We start from the raw sequence: 15,921 nt of genomic DNA, 5'->3' as shown, positions 1-15,921 counted from the left end.
CCCTACATCCAGGAATGTGGCGTTATGCCGCAATTCTGTCAACAGACCGTCGAATTCGTTCGCCATGCTTGGTCACATGTCAATGACGCCACCGGCTTGGTCACGTGGTCTCCTGGCATGTTCTAAAATATTCTGATGTGATTTTTTTTCTGCAACATGAACTTCAGTTCTTATGAATGATAAATGTTTCTTATCTATGATGTAGGATATTTCTGAAGATGAAATCATTTCTGAAGTATAAAAATACTTCCTGATATGTGTATAGATATCATTTTTGGCATTGAAATCATATTTCTGAATACTATATATTGGTTCTGGGCTGTGATAAACATGTTCTGCAATTATTTCCCCTTTGGCTTGTCATAACCAGTGGCCAGAGGAGCCAACCAAGAAGACAACAAAGCTTGTCTATTTACAGCAGCAATGAGGGGTGAATGGAAACTCCCAAAATATATTCTACTTTGTGCAACATCTCTATAGGAGCAAATTCTGGGGTTCTACGTCTCCTCATGGGAAGAATGCACCAGTGGTTTCAAAGGAAAAGGAAAAAGAAAAAGCAACCCCCTGCAGCGTTTGACACTCCCACTCGCCAGCTCGCCAATGCGAGTTAAAATTAAATCTGGCGAGTGAAAATTATGGTGCAAGTCGCCATTTTGGCGATTTATGTCAACTTACTGTATTAAGTTTATCGGCAAAATATAGACTCAATTTAAGTCTGACTCGTATGCCAAAATTTACAGGGAAGTTCATGGGATTACCCTTACTGCTAACCTCGTTTTCACTCTCATAATCGTGATTGGTTGAAGTTGGGGAATTCCGTAATGACGTATTCACAGTCTCGCTGTCGTTTTTGAAAGCATCTAGCCTTCGTTTGCGCGCCGGATTTTGACGAAGTATAGGAAATGCTGTCTGTTTCGTTTCACCATAGAAGTAGAGAACTTACGTCTTGCGATTTTGCGCAGTTGACGCTTCCGGGAGAAAACGTGATGCATGTGGATCATCAAGCTGCATGGAGAAGTTTTTAAAAATGTGAGAGTGAGAGCGTCGCAGAATCGGCTTCAACTTCAAGTGGTAGATCTAAGTAAACAAAATCAAAGCAGAAACGAACTAATAGTCTGAGCTCTTTGACCTAACACATGTTTTTGACGTTTTCTGATTTTTTTTCCTGAGCGGAACAAAAAAAGAAAAAAGGGGGGGAGGGGGTTAAATGGGTGCGACGTGCAACGTGTGTAGGGTAAGAGAACTTGAATTACCTAGCGCACGCTATTACAGTACAGTGCAATACTATACAAATAATACAAATAGTCTATGGGCCAATATAGACCCCCCTCCCCCCCCTTAGTGATTTTCGTTCACTATGTTTTTCTGATAGCTTAGGTCCTAAGCTTTGATTTTCCGCTTGTTTGCCATTAAACTGGTGGTGGGTGTGTGTGCTACAGCCGTTGCCATGGTAACGTCTGAGATAAAAAATTGAAATTTCTGAGACCAAAAAAATATTAAATTTTTCAAATGTGTTAAGTGAATGGAATTCAAAATCCTTTCAGATGTATAGTTTAAGAGCTGCACTATACTTATGATCCTCAAAATATTCCAAGATGGCTGTAAATTCAAGATGGCGGCCAATTTTTGCTAATTTTTGAGTAATTTCAATTATTTTTCATATTTGAGTTTTTATTCAATAATAAAGGAATAAGAATGTGGGATATGTTTTGATGCGCCGGAATAGCATACAACCTCTTCTTGCTACCTACAGTATTTATTTTAGATGAAACCTTTTGATTTTGTTGTAAAATCCTGAAATCCAAAATGGTGGCCAAAATATAAGTCTGCTGTTCCAACTGGAAAGATGCCAGATTTATCATCAAAGTGTCATTCTTTATTACTTTTAATAAACTGAATTCGAGCTTAGGACTTTTTAAAACAATTTGCATTAATTCTGATTACATTAAGACTTTCAAAATTCAAAATGGCCGCCAATATGCTTATACACACTGGCTAAAATTGATATAATATATTCTTCCAACAGAATATTTATTTAAATTATCTCCCACCAACTTAGTCCCATTAGTGATTTTTGTTTACTATTATTTTCTGGTAGGTTAGGCCCTTAGCTTTTATTTTTTGCTTGTTTGCCATTAACCTGGTGGTGGGTATGAGTAACAGAGCTGTTGCCATGGTAATGTCTGGGGTTGAAAATTGATATTTTTGAGACCAAAAATAAAAATTAAATATTCAAAATGCATTTAAAATCATGGAATTCACAATTATACCAGATGTGTAAATTAAGAAGTGTGCTATACTTCACAATTATCAAAATGTCCCAAGATGGCAGCAAATTCAAGATGGCTGCCAATTATTGCTCATTTTTTAATAATTTTGGGAATTTTTTATATTTGAGTTTTTATTTAATTATTAAGAAATTGCAATGTGGCATGTGTTTTGATGTTCCATAATGGTAAAAAGCCTCTGCTGTCTGCCTTAAGTGCTTGTTGAAGATGTAACCTTTTAATTTTGACGTAAAATCCTGAAATCCAAGGTGGCTGCCACAAAACATGTCTTTTACATACGGCTGTCCTAACTGGAAAGATGCCACATTAATCACCCCAAATTACATTCTTTATTACTTTTAGGTGTACTGAATATGGACCTAGGACCCTTTTCTATAAATTGTGTTAATTCAGATTGCATTATGACATTCGAAATTCAAAATGGCCGCCAATTTGCTTACACATGAAATGATATAATACATTATTCCAATACAAAATAAAATTTAATAAACTCAAGCTAGCTCAGCCCTATTAGCAATTTTTTTTACTATGATTTTCTGATAGCTTGGGCCCTAAGTTCAAATATTCTGCTTGTTTGCCATGTAATAGGTGAAAGGTGTGACAGATTCAGCTGTTGCCATAGTAACACAGGGGTTTTAAAATTATAATTTCTGAGACCTTAAAATTGCCATGTATTTCAAATATATGATCTCGCTGTATTGTAAACTTTTTAAAAAAATTAGACTTGGACCTCAGTTATCAACAAAATTATTTGAAAAAATTATCGTAGTTCAATTGCCAAAATGGCAGCCAATCCAAGATGACGATAGATTTATGTTAATTTTCTTCTTATTCCTGAAAGTAGCTTTTTGTGAACTTTGAAAGCAGCATTGGAATTGAAAAAATGTTAGGTTTTTGGATATGCTGATATGAACAGAATTGCATAATTACTGTTTACAGTGTTTGTTACTCCTATATCCTCTTTTTTAAGTGTAATAAAACCTAAAACCCATGGTGGCCATCACAAAACAGGGTTCATACATATTGCTGTGCTGACCGAATATATATTACATTTTCGTTTCAAAATGCCTCTTGTGCTCTTTCTGATAAACTGAATTAACCTATTAGGATATTATCTAAATATAAATCATTTCTATTCATTTTCAGCCAAATTATATTTACTTGGCTATTCCAAAATTCACCATGGCCACAAATGGCCATGACAGTGCAGGTATGAATTTTGCTGCAATAATATTAAACAGTGCAACAAACAAATAATTCTAAAATTTGTGCAGTTAATTATAATCAAATATGCCCTTTCTACACTGCTTTCACGGAAACACTTGTCCACATTTAGTTAAATATTTAGGATTAAGGCTTTTTGGAAATGGATGAAATGTCTTGGCTGTAGTCTTTTTTCATGAATAATGTTCACTGGAAAGCCAATTAAAATTTGCTTTTACCTCTGAAACTGAGTTTTTGTTACAATCTAAGATGGTGTTCATCTATATGAATAAATGGAATAAAACTTTTACATGTATATGCCATAACTCAGCTTCAAACTGCTAGAGAGGTACAATTATATCCACGTTGTGGAAAAATCAATATATCCACTAACTTCAACTGAATATATAATTTAATTTTTTATAACATTTTACTTAAAATATAATTTATAGAAATGCAAAATCGCCATCTATATTTGCAAACTAGTTGCCTTTCACTCAAAATCAGACTATTTTGTGTCATTGAACTTGCCCAATAGATGGTAAGAGATGATCAAATAATTTCAGCCATCTACCGCACGATAATTTAAATACTTGTAGACCATACTGAGTTATTACAAATGTTCACGATCTTGGCTTCATATTATTCAAATTCAATACATCAAAAGGTAGCAACAAATACAAAAGAATAAAAGAAGGCAATTTCGGAGAACAATATACAATATTAGAAGTTTAATAGGACAGTAATATATACCAAAGTAAATCACCCAGGATTTGTTGGGGTCATTTTGGATTTCAAGTTTTTTTTTTTTTTTTGTTCTTAAAATGATAATTATAGGAATAACAAACACTATAAGCCGTAAGTAAAGACTAAATACCATATGGATATCAAAATACTTAACATTTCTCGATCCCATTAAATTTATTAAATTTTCAACGTTAGTTACTTACAGTAGAAACAGGTTTAGAAATCAGCTTAAACCGGCCGCAATTTTGATATTGCTGCCATCTTGAAAAAAATCACATCATCTTGGATGTTCAAAGAATGTTTTGCCATCATACCACGAATGCAGCTGTCTTCTTAAGTTTACATTATTGTTGAAGTTAATATATTTGAAATGTATGAAATTTTCTTAGTCTCAGAAATGTCAATTTCGAACCCCTGTATTAGTATGGCAATGGCTGGGTTAATTGAATAGAAAACAAGCAGAAAATGGGATCTTAGGATGTAAGCGATATATATAATAGTAAATAAAAGTCGATAAAGGGGGATTCAGGTTAACAAAATCAATCTAAGTAACATTCTTTTGGAATATAATTTTCAATCAATTTTTAAGCAAGAGTGTATAATATTGACCACAAATATATAGTCCCCTATACTCATTGACAGCCATTTCTTTCAAATGCGACAGAATACATTAGTATTTCAACTCAAAAGTATTCTTTCCCATGTCAAATGTGAGTGATTAGCATGTACATGAAACTTTGTGTGATTTCTTAGGTCAAATGTGAGTGACTTGCATTTATTGGGGGGGGGGGGTATTATAGGTCTTTTATCTAGTCTAGGTTATTGTTGACCATTTGATCTTTCTTTTTTTTAATCATTTTGCATGACCACACATCTAGTAGTGATAAGCAATATTAAAACATAAGTATTCATCCAAACTTAAGATAAAATTAGGAATATTGCTGTCATATTTTAGTCTACTGGTTACAAAGATGTAAATTCACGGTCATTGGCGGCCATTTTGAATTTTGAAAGCCATACTGTAATCCAAATTAAGTCAAGTAATTGAAAAGGGTTCTGTTTTTATATTCAGTGCACCAAAAGTAATGAAGAACTTAATTTGGGATGATAAATCTGTCATATTTCCAGACAGGACAGCTACATGTAAAAGACTTGTTTTGTGGCAGCCATGTTGGATTTCAGGATTTTTCATCTCAATAAAAAGATTGCACCTTGAACAAACACTACAGGCAGAAAGTAGAGATTCCATGCTACACTGGTGCATCAAAATATCCCAGATATTGCAATTATTTAATAATTAAATAAGAATTAAAAAATTAAAAATTATCCAAATTTCTGAAAAAACAGCAAAAATTGGCCGCCATCTTGAATTTGCCGCCATCTTGGAAAATTTTGTTCATCGTTAGGTATAGTGCACATCTTAGACCACATGTCTAGAACGATTTTGAATTCTATTTAGTTTATGTATTTGAAATATTTTAGATTTTGTTGGGCTCAGAAATGTCAATTTTTAACCCGTGTGTTACCATGGCAACGGCTGTAGCACCCACACCCACCACCAGTTTAATGGCAAACAAGCAGAAAATAAAAGCTAAGGACCTAAGCTATCAGAAAAACATAGTGAACGAAAATCACTAAGGGGGGGGAGGGTTTCGGTATTTGGCCCACGGACTAAAAATAATGAATTTTATTTCAACTCGGATACAATTGAATCTTTTAACAATCTCGTTAGGTTTTCAGCAGTTCACCGACTGCATCTCCGTCAGATCGACTTACAGAGTTCACCCTGAATATCACAAGTTCTCTAATAATGATAATAGTGCTTAATTTAACCTCATTTTAATATTTATTTTGAAACGAGTATTTCTATATATATATTTATTAAGACCCCATATATGAATGGTCTACTTGTTTGTCCCAATTGTTGATTTTAACGTTGTTAAATGTTTAGCTCTTTATCACATGTACCAGTTATTGATTATGTCTGACTCAGTGATTGTGTTGGCAGTCTTTAATAAACTTGACACTTAAAAATTGCAGGTACCAAACCAAAAACACCAAGAATTGAAACAAGGCAGCAAAGCTGTCAAATGTACAGACAAAGAACAGAAAATAAAGATGCAAATAAGTGAAAAATTAAATTTTCACAAAAAACTGTTAAATTGCCAGAAAAATTTACCAAACAGACTGCGTTGCCTATTGAAGCTGTATGTTAGACCCATGTTTCTTTCCTGTAAGTTTGAGAACAGTAAGTGACATGATTTCCCTTAAATGGTCATCATAGGAGCAGTGCCCAAAATAGGGGTTTCTTCAAATTTTGATGCAACATTACATAATGTTTAACAGCATAATGACAATCAAATGTTATTAATAAAATATTAGTAACATGGACATTCAGAAAATGTGACAAGCAAAAGTCTTCAAGATCATGGAACTTTAAAGTCACACCTTGAAAATGCCAATATGTGAAAAATTAAATTTTCACAAAAAACTGTTTAACTGCCAACTGACGACGGCGACGACAGTTTAACTGACGACGGCGACGACAGACGCAGATGATGGCTATATGTACAGACACATCTGTGTCTGTACATAAAAAGGGATGCAGTGACAGTGATGAGGGGTTTGATGACTGTTATAGTGATTCAGATGAAGACAATGAAGGATGTGGAGCAGTTTTTAAGACAAAATTGATCTTTATACGGACTTTTATCTCTTCATCGGTATCAGGACAATTTCCCCCCGGCCGATTCCCCCCAAAGAATATATATTTATGTACAAATATATAGTAAAGAGCATGAAGCTTAAATCCTTGCATCTATTGTATGAAAATTTCTTGGTGTGATGATGCAACTTATAGATACAAAATATAAATTTCATTAAACAAATTATGTTCATGGAGTACAAGTTCAGAAAATTTTAGAAATATAAGTACAGAAAATTTTATTTAAAATCTTATCAAAGTATCTCTAGGTAAAGTGGGGTAAATAAATATGCACATAGTTTATGTTTAATTTAGATTAGAATGTGCAAAATCTGTAGACTAAAGAATAAACACAGTTCTAGGTTTAAAAAAGGTTTTAAAATTTTTTTCTTTATTTGCATATGATAACATCTCCATCATGAGTCATTACCACATGGCTTGCACTTTGAATATTTGGCCAGTAACTTCGTAATAAAGCTGGCCAAAGTCTGGCTTGTGCATTTTCGGTTTGGCCAGTAACTTTCAGAGCACACTGGCCAAATTGGCCTGTACTATTTCAAACGAATGTCAAACACTGCCCTGAAAATATCAACTGACATTTAGACAACTTGGAGAATCATGGGATCCAGGTGGCTTTGAAGATGAATTAATCATTCTCCTGTTTAATGTACAATCAGCCACATTTTAAACTGACTGACTATGCTAGAGCCACAATACTCTGCAAAATGGTTGGCAATGATGACACCCTAAATGCTAAATCAAAGGTTTACCTGAAAAGACTCACACTGCCAAAAGTCTGCCCAGCTGCCACATATTTGGTGTGTAAATTACCATGTAGAGTAGCTGATTATTTCAGCAGGTTACCTTTAAGTGGAAATGTGGAAAATTTAGTTGGTGATGAATTGATGATTTTCTATACAGATACTCATACAACAGGTTTGAATGTGAAGTATGAAAACATTGTATAAGCAACATGGAAAGATGCCAATCTTCAAATCTTGAAACAAGTTATCAGTGTGGGATGACCAGACAAGAAGTCAGAGTTGCCAACTGCTGCATCATATTGGTTATTTCAGAGATGAAATGTCTACATACAATGGCATTGTATATCGAGGAGAACGGACAGTAATAACCAATGAATTGAGAGCAGAAACACTTAGAATTATACATAGCTCACACGCTGGCATAGTCAAATGCAAACAGCAAGTTAGAGAGCTAGTGTTTGGCCTGGCATGAACAAGCAAATAGAGGAAATTGTGAGCAAATGTAGTATTTGTTTTGAACACAGAAACAAACTTCAGAAGGAGCCAATGATTATATGCAAGAACTTGTCTTTACTATGCGTAGGAAGTACAAGGACACCAGGATTATAGTCAGCAGTATACTTCCCAGGTGGGACAGCTGGGATTTCAACAAAAAAGCAATGACAACAAATAATTGTATCTGTGAATTCTGCGACACCTTAGATAATGTGTGTTATATGTGGAACGGCAGCAGCAGGAATATGTTCCAGAGGGATGGAATCCATCTTAACCAGACAGGAAGCTCAGCACTCGGATGTAACATTAAGGCTGAAACTGGGCATCCGTATTTTGCCAGTGCTGCAAACACTCGTAATGATACTCAAACTAAGCTGGTGCCTTGTTTTGAAACAGTCATGTGTAACTGCCCAAGTTCATTCGCAGTTTCAACAGCACAACTGCAGCAGCAGCAAGCCTACTGAAGCTCAGGTTCCCAGAGAAGGATACTCAAGGAATGGGATAGTCAAGTGAGGGTACCCTTGATCCCTTCTCATCTGGAAGCATCAGCACCAAACGCTACAGCAATGTGCGTGACTTTGATATGTTCCACCAGAGATTTAAGGGGGATGGCAGTGATGCTGGTACAGGATCAGTACAAATTGGCGAGTTCAACCTATCTCTCGGCAATAGAAAACCGCCGCTTGAGAGCCTCACCCCTGCTCAATACATGGAGGGTAGCTTGAAAAATCTCCAAGAGTTAGTATTTATTTTATGGAAAACAATCACCTTGTTCTTAGATAATAACACTGTAATATTGAGCCTCCTTGAGTTCATTCACCCAAGGGAAATCAAAAATAGTTTAAAAATGTCAAACATCAATTACAGCTTAGAAGTCAGCCCAGACTCTGGCCATTGTTCTTGGCAACTTCTACAAAGCTTTAATAAGAAAACTGATGCCTAAGTACCAACAGTTATATTGCACTTCAATGTCCTGAAGAAATTGGAGTAAAATATATGATATTGTTAATATAGTGCTCTCACTGTCAATATTTCAAATAATGCAAAAATAAATTATGTGAAAAAAGGAAGAAATAGAGAGCGTCCAGATGTTATATAAAAAATTGAAAGGATGTCTTCTGCATAGAAGAGTGATAATGTGAAGTTGTAGGTATGAAAAATGTACACTTCTTATCTTAAAATGTGTAAGAACAATAAATAAGCAAAAGCTGTCAAAAGACCAACTTCATAAAGTTTGACATCTAACAAAATGCAGCATATGAGCTCATCTTGAAAAACAAACCAGACTCACTTATGTGATTTTTAAAGGTTCTCATCTTAGTAGATGGATTACTTCACCATGATATATCTTAATTCATTCTGAAGGAAATAAGAGCTCCTTTTCCTTATGGACACGTCTCAGTGTCAGCTTTCTTAGTTGATCACACATCTCAAAATGATATTTATGGGGGTCTTGCCTTGTACTGAGGTAGACAGAGGTTATAAAAAGAATTCATCACAAAGCTTTCTAATGGTCTCCACTTAATCCAACCTTCTCTCTGGAGTTCCTCCTTATCTGTACCTCTTTTGCTGCAGTGAGGATCCTGTGAAAAATACAACTTTACTCCTATAACTAGGAACAATTCAACAAACAGATTCCATTCTACACGTAATAAAAATATCCCTTTAAATCAACTTGCAGTTTTATCTCCAGTAAAATTTCAAAGCATCATTTGTTGCAACATGCTACAGAAATATTTTCCTACGAAACATCTATTATTTACATTTAACTGTTTTGCCAATTCTATTTTCATGTTGTAGTTCAAGAAATTGAAATAAAAGTGCAACTGCTTCTCTCTCTCCCTTTTTTGGTATACAAATCAACACTTTTTAAAAGCTTAGAGGTAAAAAACAAAGAAAGAACATAAGTCCAGCTTTTTTTACCATTAAATAGGTATAATAATTATCTATGAAAGCAAACAACTTACCAATATGAGTAAATATGTTGAATTGGTCGTTTTACAGATTCCAAGCACACCCTTGGAAGAGTTGTCACTGTCTCCACCTTCAAAACAAAACCAGTTGGCTGTAGTTGACAATTGTACAACTTACTTGTGTCTAAATACCATCAAATAATTCAACAGAGACTAAGACACACAAGGCTGCAAAACAAGTGAACACCCAAAAGCAATATTGCAACAGAGGCACATACAATACCATACAAGAACATTCAATTCAAACAAATTTACTGAATATTTTGAATGCTTGACACTTTAAACAAGTCTCAACTAGGGGATCAGAGAGGCAATACTGTATACAGGTATTGTAACACCAGCTGTAGTAAGCGCATTCGTATGAAAAAAAAAAAAAAAAAAAAAAAAAAAAAAAAAACAGACATGCTGGTATTGCTTTAAAATACCCTCTTACATTATGTATTATGGGCACTGAAAAACTAACAAGTGATTCAGTTCCATGGGAAATAAAAGCCACTGAAAATGCTAATGAGTGATAAATGAAAACTTCACCAAAAAAAAAAAAAAAAACATTCACTGATTACTTAATGGGAGAAAAGTCTAGTACTATTCATTATCACAATAATATCTCAAGTACCTTTCAGATAAAATGAAATTTAAAATTTATTTTACCCATCATAACAGGTGCTTTGGTGGTAGTAAAATGGTCCACCAGTTGATCTACACAACTTGGCAGGTCTGCTCCACTCTCAAAGTGCACAATTTTTCCAGGTACCTAGAAAGGGAAAACGATAAAAAACGAACATCAGATAAAGCCTTCTGTTTACACTAAAGGGGCATGCATGGATCTTCTTACAGCAAGGGAATATTCAAAATAGTTATGGTTCAGTTAAGCAATGATTAGAATAACTAAATTAATCATTATTCCATGCTCTTTATTTACAGCTTCAATCACAAATTGACTAAATTTATCAATTCACTAACTTCCAAATAGTTTTGCAATATACTAACTTTAATCAAATTAATCTTGAATTTTGAAAATAACTTGAACTTAAATGATCTCATCATTTACATCATAAAAATAGTCCAAACATAATGACACTTCAAAGCTTCCAATCCAGTCTCTAGAACCAAGAAAAGTCTTCTGTTTGTCTTGCATTTTAACTAGTGCCTCCTGGAGTTCAGGAATGCTGGGTACAGGCCTTTTGGATGGCTTTTTTTCATGAAGGAGAATCCAAGAACACAATGTCTGCAGCGTTCTGTAGCCGCATCCCCAACCCTGAAAAATGTAAAAGTTATGCTTTAAATTTTGTATGATACCCTGTACTAATATAAAAAACTACCTTCCATATTAACATATCATTGCTAGCACACGTACGTTTATCACAATTGTGGGAAAACAACATACCTTAACTACTAATAGATATTTAAACATTTTATCCCATGATAATCAACAAGGCTAGTTATCGTTAAGCAACAATGTACAAACAACTCAGATATTTGCTACAATAACAGCCAAACATGCTGACACTACATATATATAATTTCAAGTTGTTTACATGTAACTGAAAACAACATACATGTATCTATACCACACACCCTGTCATCCACGCCATCACACAGGTAGTGCCAGTACTGGTATGTACCTTCTATCAAGTGGACACTGACTGTATCAGGAGGTAGGGGAAGGTCTTCGTGAACATCAACCAGCAAGTCTGTCATTGCACAGGTACCGTATCAGTAAATGTCAATAAATATTCTCAATGATTGGACGACTGCTTTTTATGCTCTAGAAAAAAATAAAGAAAAGCATGATTGTATATAGTACATATCGTTTTAAAAGCACTAATATCTAAACAAGGCAGCAAAGCTGTCAAATGTACAGACAAAAAACAGGAAATAACTATGCACAAAATAGGCTACTGTCAATTCTGATGCAAAAATACATTATGTTAAACTGCAAATTCAACATCAAATTTTAATTATCCTCAACAATTAATACCAATGTAATTAAAATATGTGACAAGTTTACATTTTGAAAATGTATAACTTCCAGAAAAAGAAGTTCCTTAGACTGCTTTTCCAACTCAGACTGCATTTTAGTCCTGTATTTCTTTTTTGAAAGTTTGGCAATCATAAGTAACATGGTTTTCCCATAATGGTCATCATGGCAGCAGCACCCAAAATTGTGTTTTCTTCTATTCTGATGCCATATTACATAATGGTTAACAGAATAATGACCGTCAATTTTTAATAATAAAATATACGTATCATGGATTTTCAGAAAATGTGACTAGCATGGGTCTTCAAGCCCGTGGAACTTCAAAGTCACACCTTGAAAATGCCAATATGTGAAAAATTAAATTTTCACAAAATAACTGTTTAACTGGCAGCAAGAATTACCAAACAGACTGTATTTCCTACTGAAGCTGTATTTTAGTCCCATGTTACTTTCCTGTAAGTTTGAGAACAGTAAATGACATGGTTTTTCTTAAATGGTCATCATGGGAGCAGTGCCCAAAATAGTTTTTTTTTTCAAATTTTGATGCAATATTACATAATGTTTAACAGCATAATGACCATCAACTTTAATAATAAAATATTAATATTATGGATATTCAGAAAATGTGACTAGCAAAGGTCTTCAGGCCCATGGAACTTCAAAGTCACACCTTAAAAATGCCAAAATGTAAACAAGACTGCACTGTTCTGAAATGGGTTTATTTCCATTTTTAACAATTTTTAACATAAAACAAAATTAACAGTTTTCTGCCGTTTTTATATGATAAACTAAGAAAATTGATGAGATGGGAAAAATATCAACAGAGCAGTGTTAAATGTCCAATCTCTTCCATTCTGAGATTCTGAACATAGTGAATGATTGAATCTGACAAACTGCAATGATATGAGTTTATTTCCATTTTTGAAACTTTATTACACAATACACGATAACAAGTTTACCATCATTTTTACATAATCAACTAATAATGTTGTAAAATTGCAGGAAATGCCAAACAAACACTTTTACGTATCTTATTAGTTCAATAATGAAACTGTTTACAAACCTAAGAATTAAATCTGAGGAAATGTGAGAAAACTGCATTTCTTTAAAATAATGGCCCGATTATGCTGATTTTTGAACTCAACCTGCGTTTTAGCAGGAATGACCACTCCTGTGAGTTTAATGACAATTGGCCTATCTGTTTTTTCTTATATTGTGTTTACAGTGTTGCATATATGCTGAAAAGTGAAAAAAAAAGCATAACTACTAAAATAGTGGCCCGATCATGCCGATTTTCGAACTTGACCTGCATTTTATGAATATTCATCAGCTCTGTAAATATACAGCCAAAAAGTAAAACTGCCTTCCACTTATCGTGTTTACAATGAAAGTGCATGGCGCCGGGGACAGCAACAGTGACGGCAACGACGGCGACGACAGACGCAGGTGATGGCAATATGTACAGACACATCTGTACATATAAACTGTACTGTTTGAGAACAGTAAGTGACATGGTTTTTCTTAAATGGTCATCATGGGAGCAGTGCCCAAAATAGGTTTTTTTCAAATTTTGATGCAATATTACATAATGTTTAACAGCATAATGATCATCAATTTTTAATAATAAAATATTAGTATCATGGACAAATAGTAAACGTGACTAACAAAGGTTTTTAGGCCGATGGAACTTCAAAGTCACACCTTAAAAATGCCAAAATGTAAACAAGACTGCACTGTTCTGAAATGGGTTTATTTCCATTTTTAACACCTTTTTAACATAAAACAAAATTAATAGGTTACTGCCATTTTTATAAGATCAACTAAGAAAATTGATGAGATGGGAAAAATATCAATAGAACAGTGTTAAATGTCCAATTTCTTCCATTCTGAGATTCTGAACATAGTGAATGATTGAATCCGACAAACTGCAATGATATGAGTTTATTTCCATTTTTGACACTTTATTACACAATACACGATAACAAGTTTACCATCATTTTTACATAATCAACTAACAATGTTGTAAAGATGCAGGAAATGTCAAACAAACACTTTTACGTATCTTATTACTTAAATAATAAGGCTATTAACATGCCTAAGAATTAAATCTGAGGAAATCTGAGGAAATGTGAAAAAACAGCATAACTTCTAAAATAATGCCCCGATTATGCTGATTTTCGAACTCAACCTGCGTTTTAGTAAGACTGACCATTCCTGTGAGTTTAATGACAATTGGGCTTACTGTTTTTCTTATATTGTGTTTACAGTGTTGCATATATGCTGAACAATGAAAAAAACGCATAACTACTAAAATAGTGGCCCGATCATGCTGATTTTCGAACTTGACCTGCGTTTTAGTAAGATTGATTACTCCTGTGAGTTTCATGACAACAGGCCTAACGGTTTTCCTTAAAATGTGTTTACAAGGTTGCATATATGCTGAAAAGTGAAAAAACAGCATAACTTCTACAATAATGGCCCGATCATGCTGATTTTCGAACTTGACCTGCGTTTTATGAATATTCATCAGCTCTGTAAATATAAAGCCAAAAAGTAAAACTGCCTTCCACTTATCGTGTTTACAAGGAAAGTGCACGGCGACGGCATCGGCATCGGCATCGCCATCGGCGACGGCGACGACAGACGCAGGTGATGGCAATATGTACAGACACATCTGTGTCTGTACATAAAAATGAAAACACATCATTTCAGCTGAATTTTGTTCGACAAGTATAAACAAGACGTGTAAGAAATATATACGTATTCGGTCGGAGTCGGACAAACGATGGAACCTCCTTTTGGCACTGTCACGTGTGAAATCTGCAAGTTTCCAAATTCCACATATTACTGTTGCGTTCTAATTCGTGCTTTTAATTGTTGGTTGCAAAAAACAAAAAATAGAGCAAAAAAAATAAAAGTTACATCTGCTATTACCAAATCCCAACCCCTCGGACAGTTGGAGCTATTCCCTTGGTCCCAGTCCGTATTTCTCTTCCTTCAAGTGTAAATGCCCCCACCACTAGAGGGGGCAACAGGAGCATCGCGGAAAAACATTGGCTTGTCTTGTGTAACAGCGTCACCTTTTATTACTAGTCATTTCACAGCTGCTCAGTGGTGCGTTTCAAAGCTAAAAGTTTGAAAGAAGTTCCTCTTTGTCAAAATGCTTGTAAATCCGTAACAAAAACGGGTAAGTTTGTTATAAGTATCATTTAAATACCTGCTTGTTACTCCTCAGTTGTAATGAAGGGAGAATGATTACTAATTCAGTTGAGATTTCCCCACCTGCTGTTGTTAAGGTTTTGTTGATGCCCACGTAGATTAGACACCTACTAGTAGTCAGTTGACTATTATATAAATAGTGATATTTCGCTAGTGATAACATCAGATTGAAAATTTTAATAACATACAGTCATATTCAGTGGAAACATTAGGTTCAACTTAAAGAAAATAGTCAAGTGACGTTCAAAATGAAGGGATATTGAAATGTATGAAGGAGTTTTACTAAATCTGTCTCTCTTGTGCTGTTTTTCTTTATCTGATTACTTTGCTTCCTTTAAATATAAACTTTACTACACGTGAAACACGTTTTGGATAATGTGATACATGATAAGTCAGTTGTGAGCTACTTCATCACCTTTGGTGAGGTTTTTCTAAATAGAATTTACCTTGTGGAATCACTTGCAGCATTGGATAGCAATAGTGACTCTAGCTGGAAAATTCATGCATAAACACTCCTGTTATGTTTGTTATGATATATACTGACTGT

The 15,921-nt window shown here is 34.4% G+C and overlaps 2 protein-coding genes across 5 annotated transcripts in view; one reads left to right on the top strand and one right to left on the bottom strand.

The window, feature by feature from the left end:
- Window positions 1–7,316: 7,316 nt before the first annotated feature.
- LOC106154180 (ufm1-specific protease 1) lies at window positions 7,317–15,255 on the bottom strand. Of its 3 annotated transcripts, none has more exons than XM_013528455.2 (6): window positions 15,090–15,255; window positions 11,753–11,942; window positions 11,226–11,432; window positions 10,826–10,928; window positions 10,169–10,245; window positions 7,317–9,784 (listed from the first exon to the last, which is right to left on the bottom strand). In XM_013528455.2, the coding sequence occupies exons 2-6, from the start codon at window positions 11,873–11,875 to the stop codon at window positions 9,644–9,646; spliced, it is 651 nt and encodes a 216-aa protein (XP_013383909.2). In that variant the 5' UTR covers window positions 11,876–11,942; window positions 15,090–15,255; the 3' UTR covers window positions 7,317–9,643. The 3 variants fall into 3 exon arrangements, with proteins under 3 accessions (XP_013383909.2, XP_013383915.2, XP_086856283.1); XM_013528461.2 differs by having other exon boundaries at window positions 15,078–15,190; XM_087000157.1 differs by lacking the exon at window positions 15,090–15,255 and adding an exon at window positions 14,916–15,041.
- Window positions 15,218–15,921, top strand: part of LOC106154905 (synaptotagmin-1) — a 28,227-nt gene continuing 27,523 nt past the window's right edge. For both annotated transcript variants that reach the window (XM_013529462.2, XM_013529461.2), the window contains exon 1: window positions 15,218–15,342. The gene's annotated coding sequence lies outside the window, so the exon portion shown is untranslated. The remainder of the gene's footprint in view (window positions 15,343–15,921) is intronic.

This window comes from Lingula anatina, chromosome 1, assembly GCF_051362555.1.
Source record: "Lingula anatina isolate TDL-2025a chromosome 1, LinAna3.0, whole genome shotgun sequence".
Taxonomy (NCBI): Eukaryota; Metazoa; Brachiopoda; class Lingulata; order Lingulida; family Lingulidae; genus Lingula; species Lingula anatina.
Note: the sequence above shows the minus strand (reverse complement) of the source record. Positions and strands in the feature narration are given on the sequence as shown.

Bases quoted from the DNA above. Each gene is read 5' to 3' on its own strand.
- LOC106154180 (XM_013528455.2), bottom strand. From the start codon at position 11,875: ATGACAGACTTGCTGGTTGATGTTCACGAAGACCTTCCCCTACCTCCT. The intron at 10,246-10,825 runs GTAAAATAAATT...TTTGTTTTGAAG, and splicing joins CAAAGCACCTGTTATGATGG to GTGGAGACAGTGACAACTCT. The intron at 9,785-10,168 runs GTAAGTTGTTTG...TATTTTTCACAG, and splicing joins CAACATATTTACTCATATTG to GATCCTCACTGCAGCAAAAG.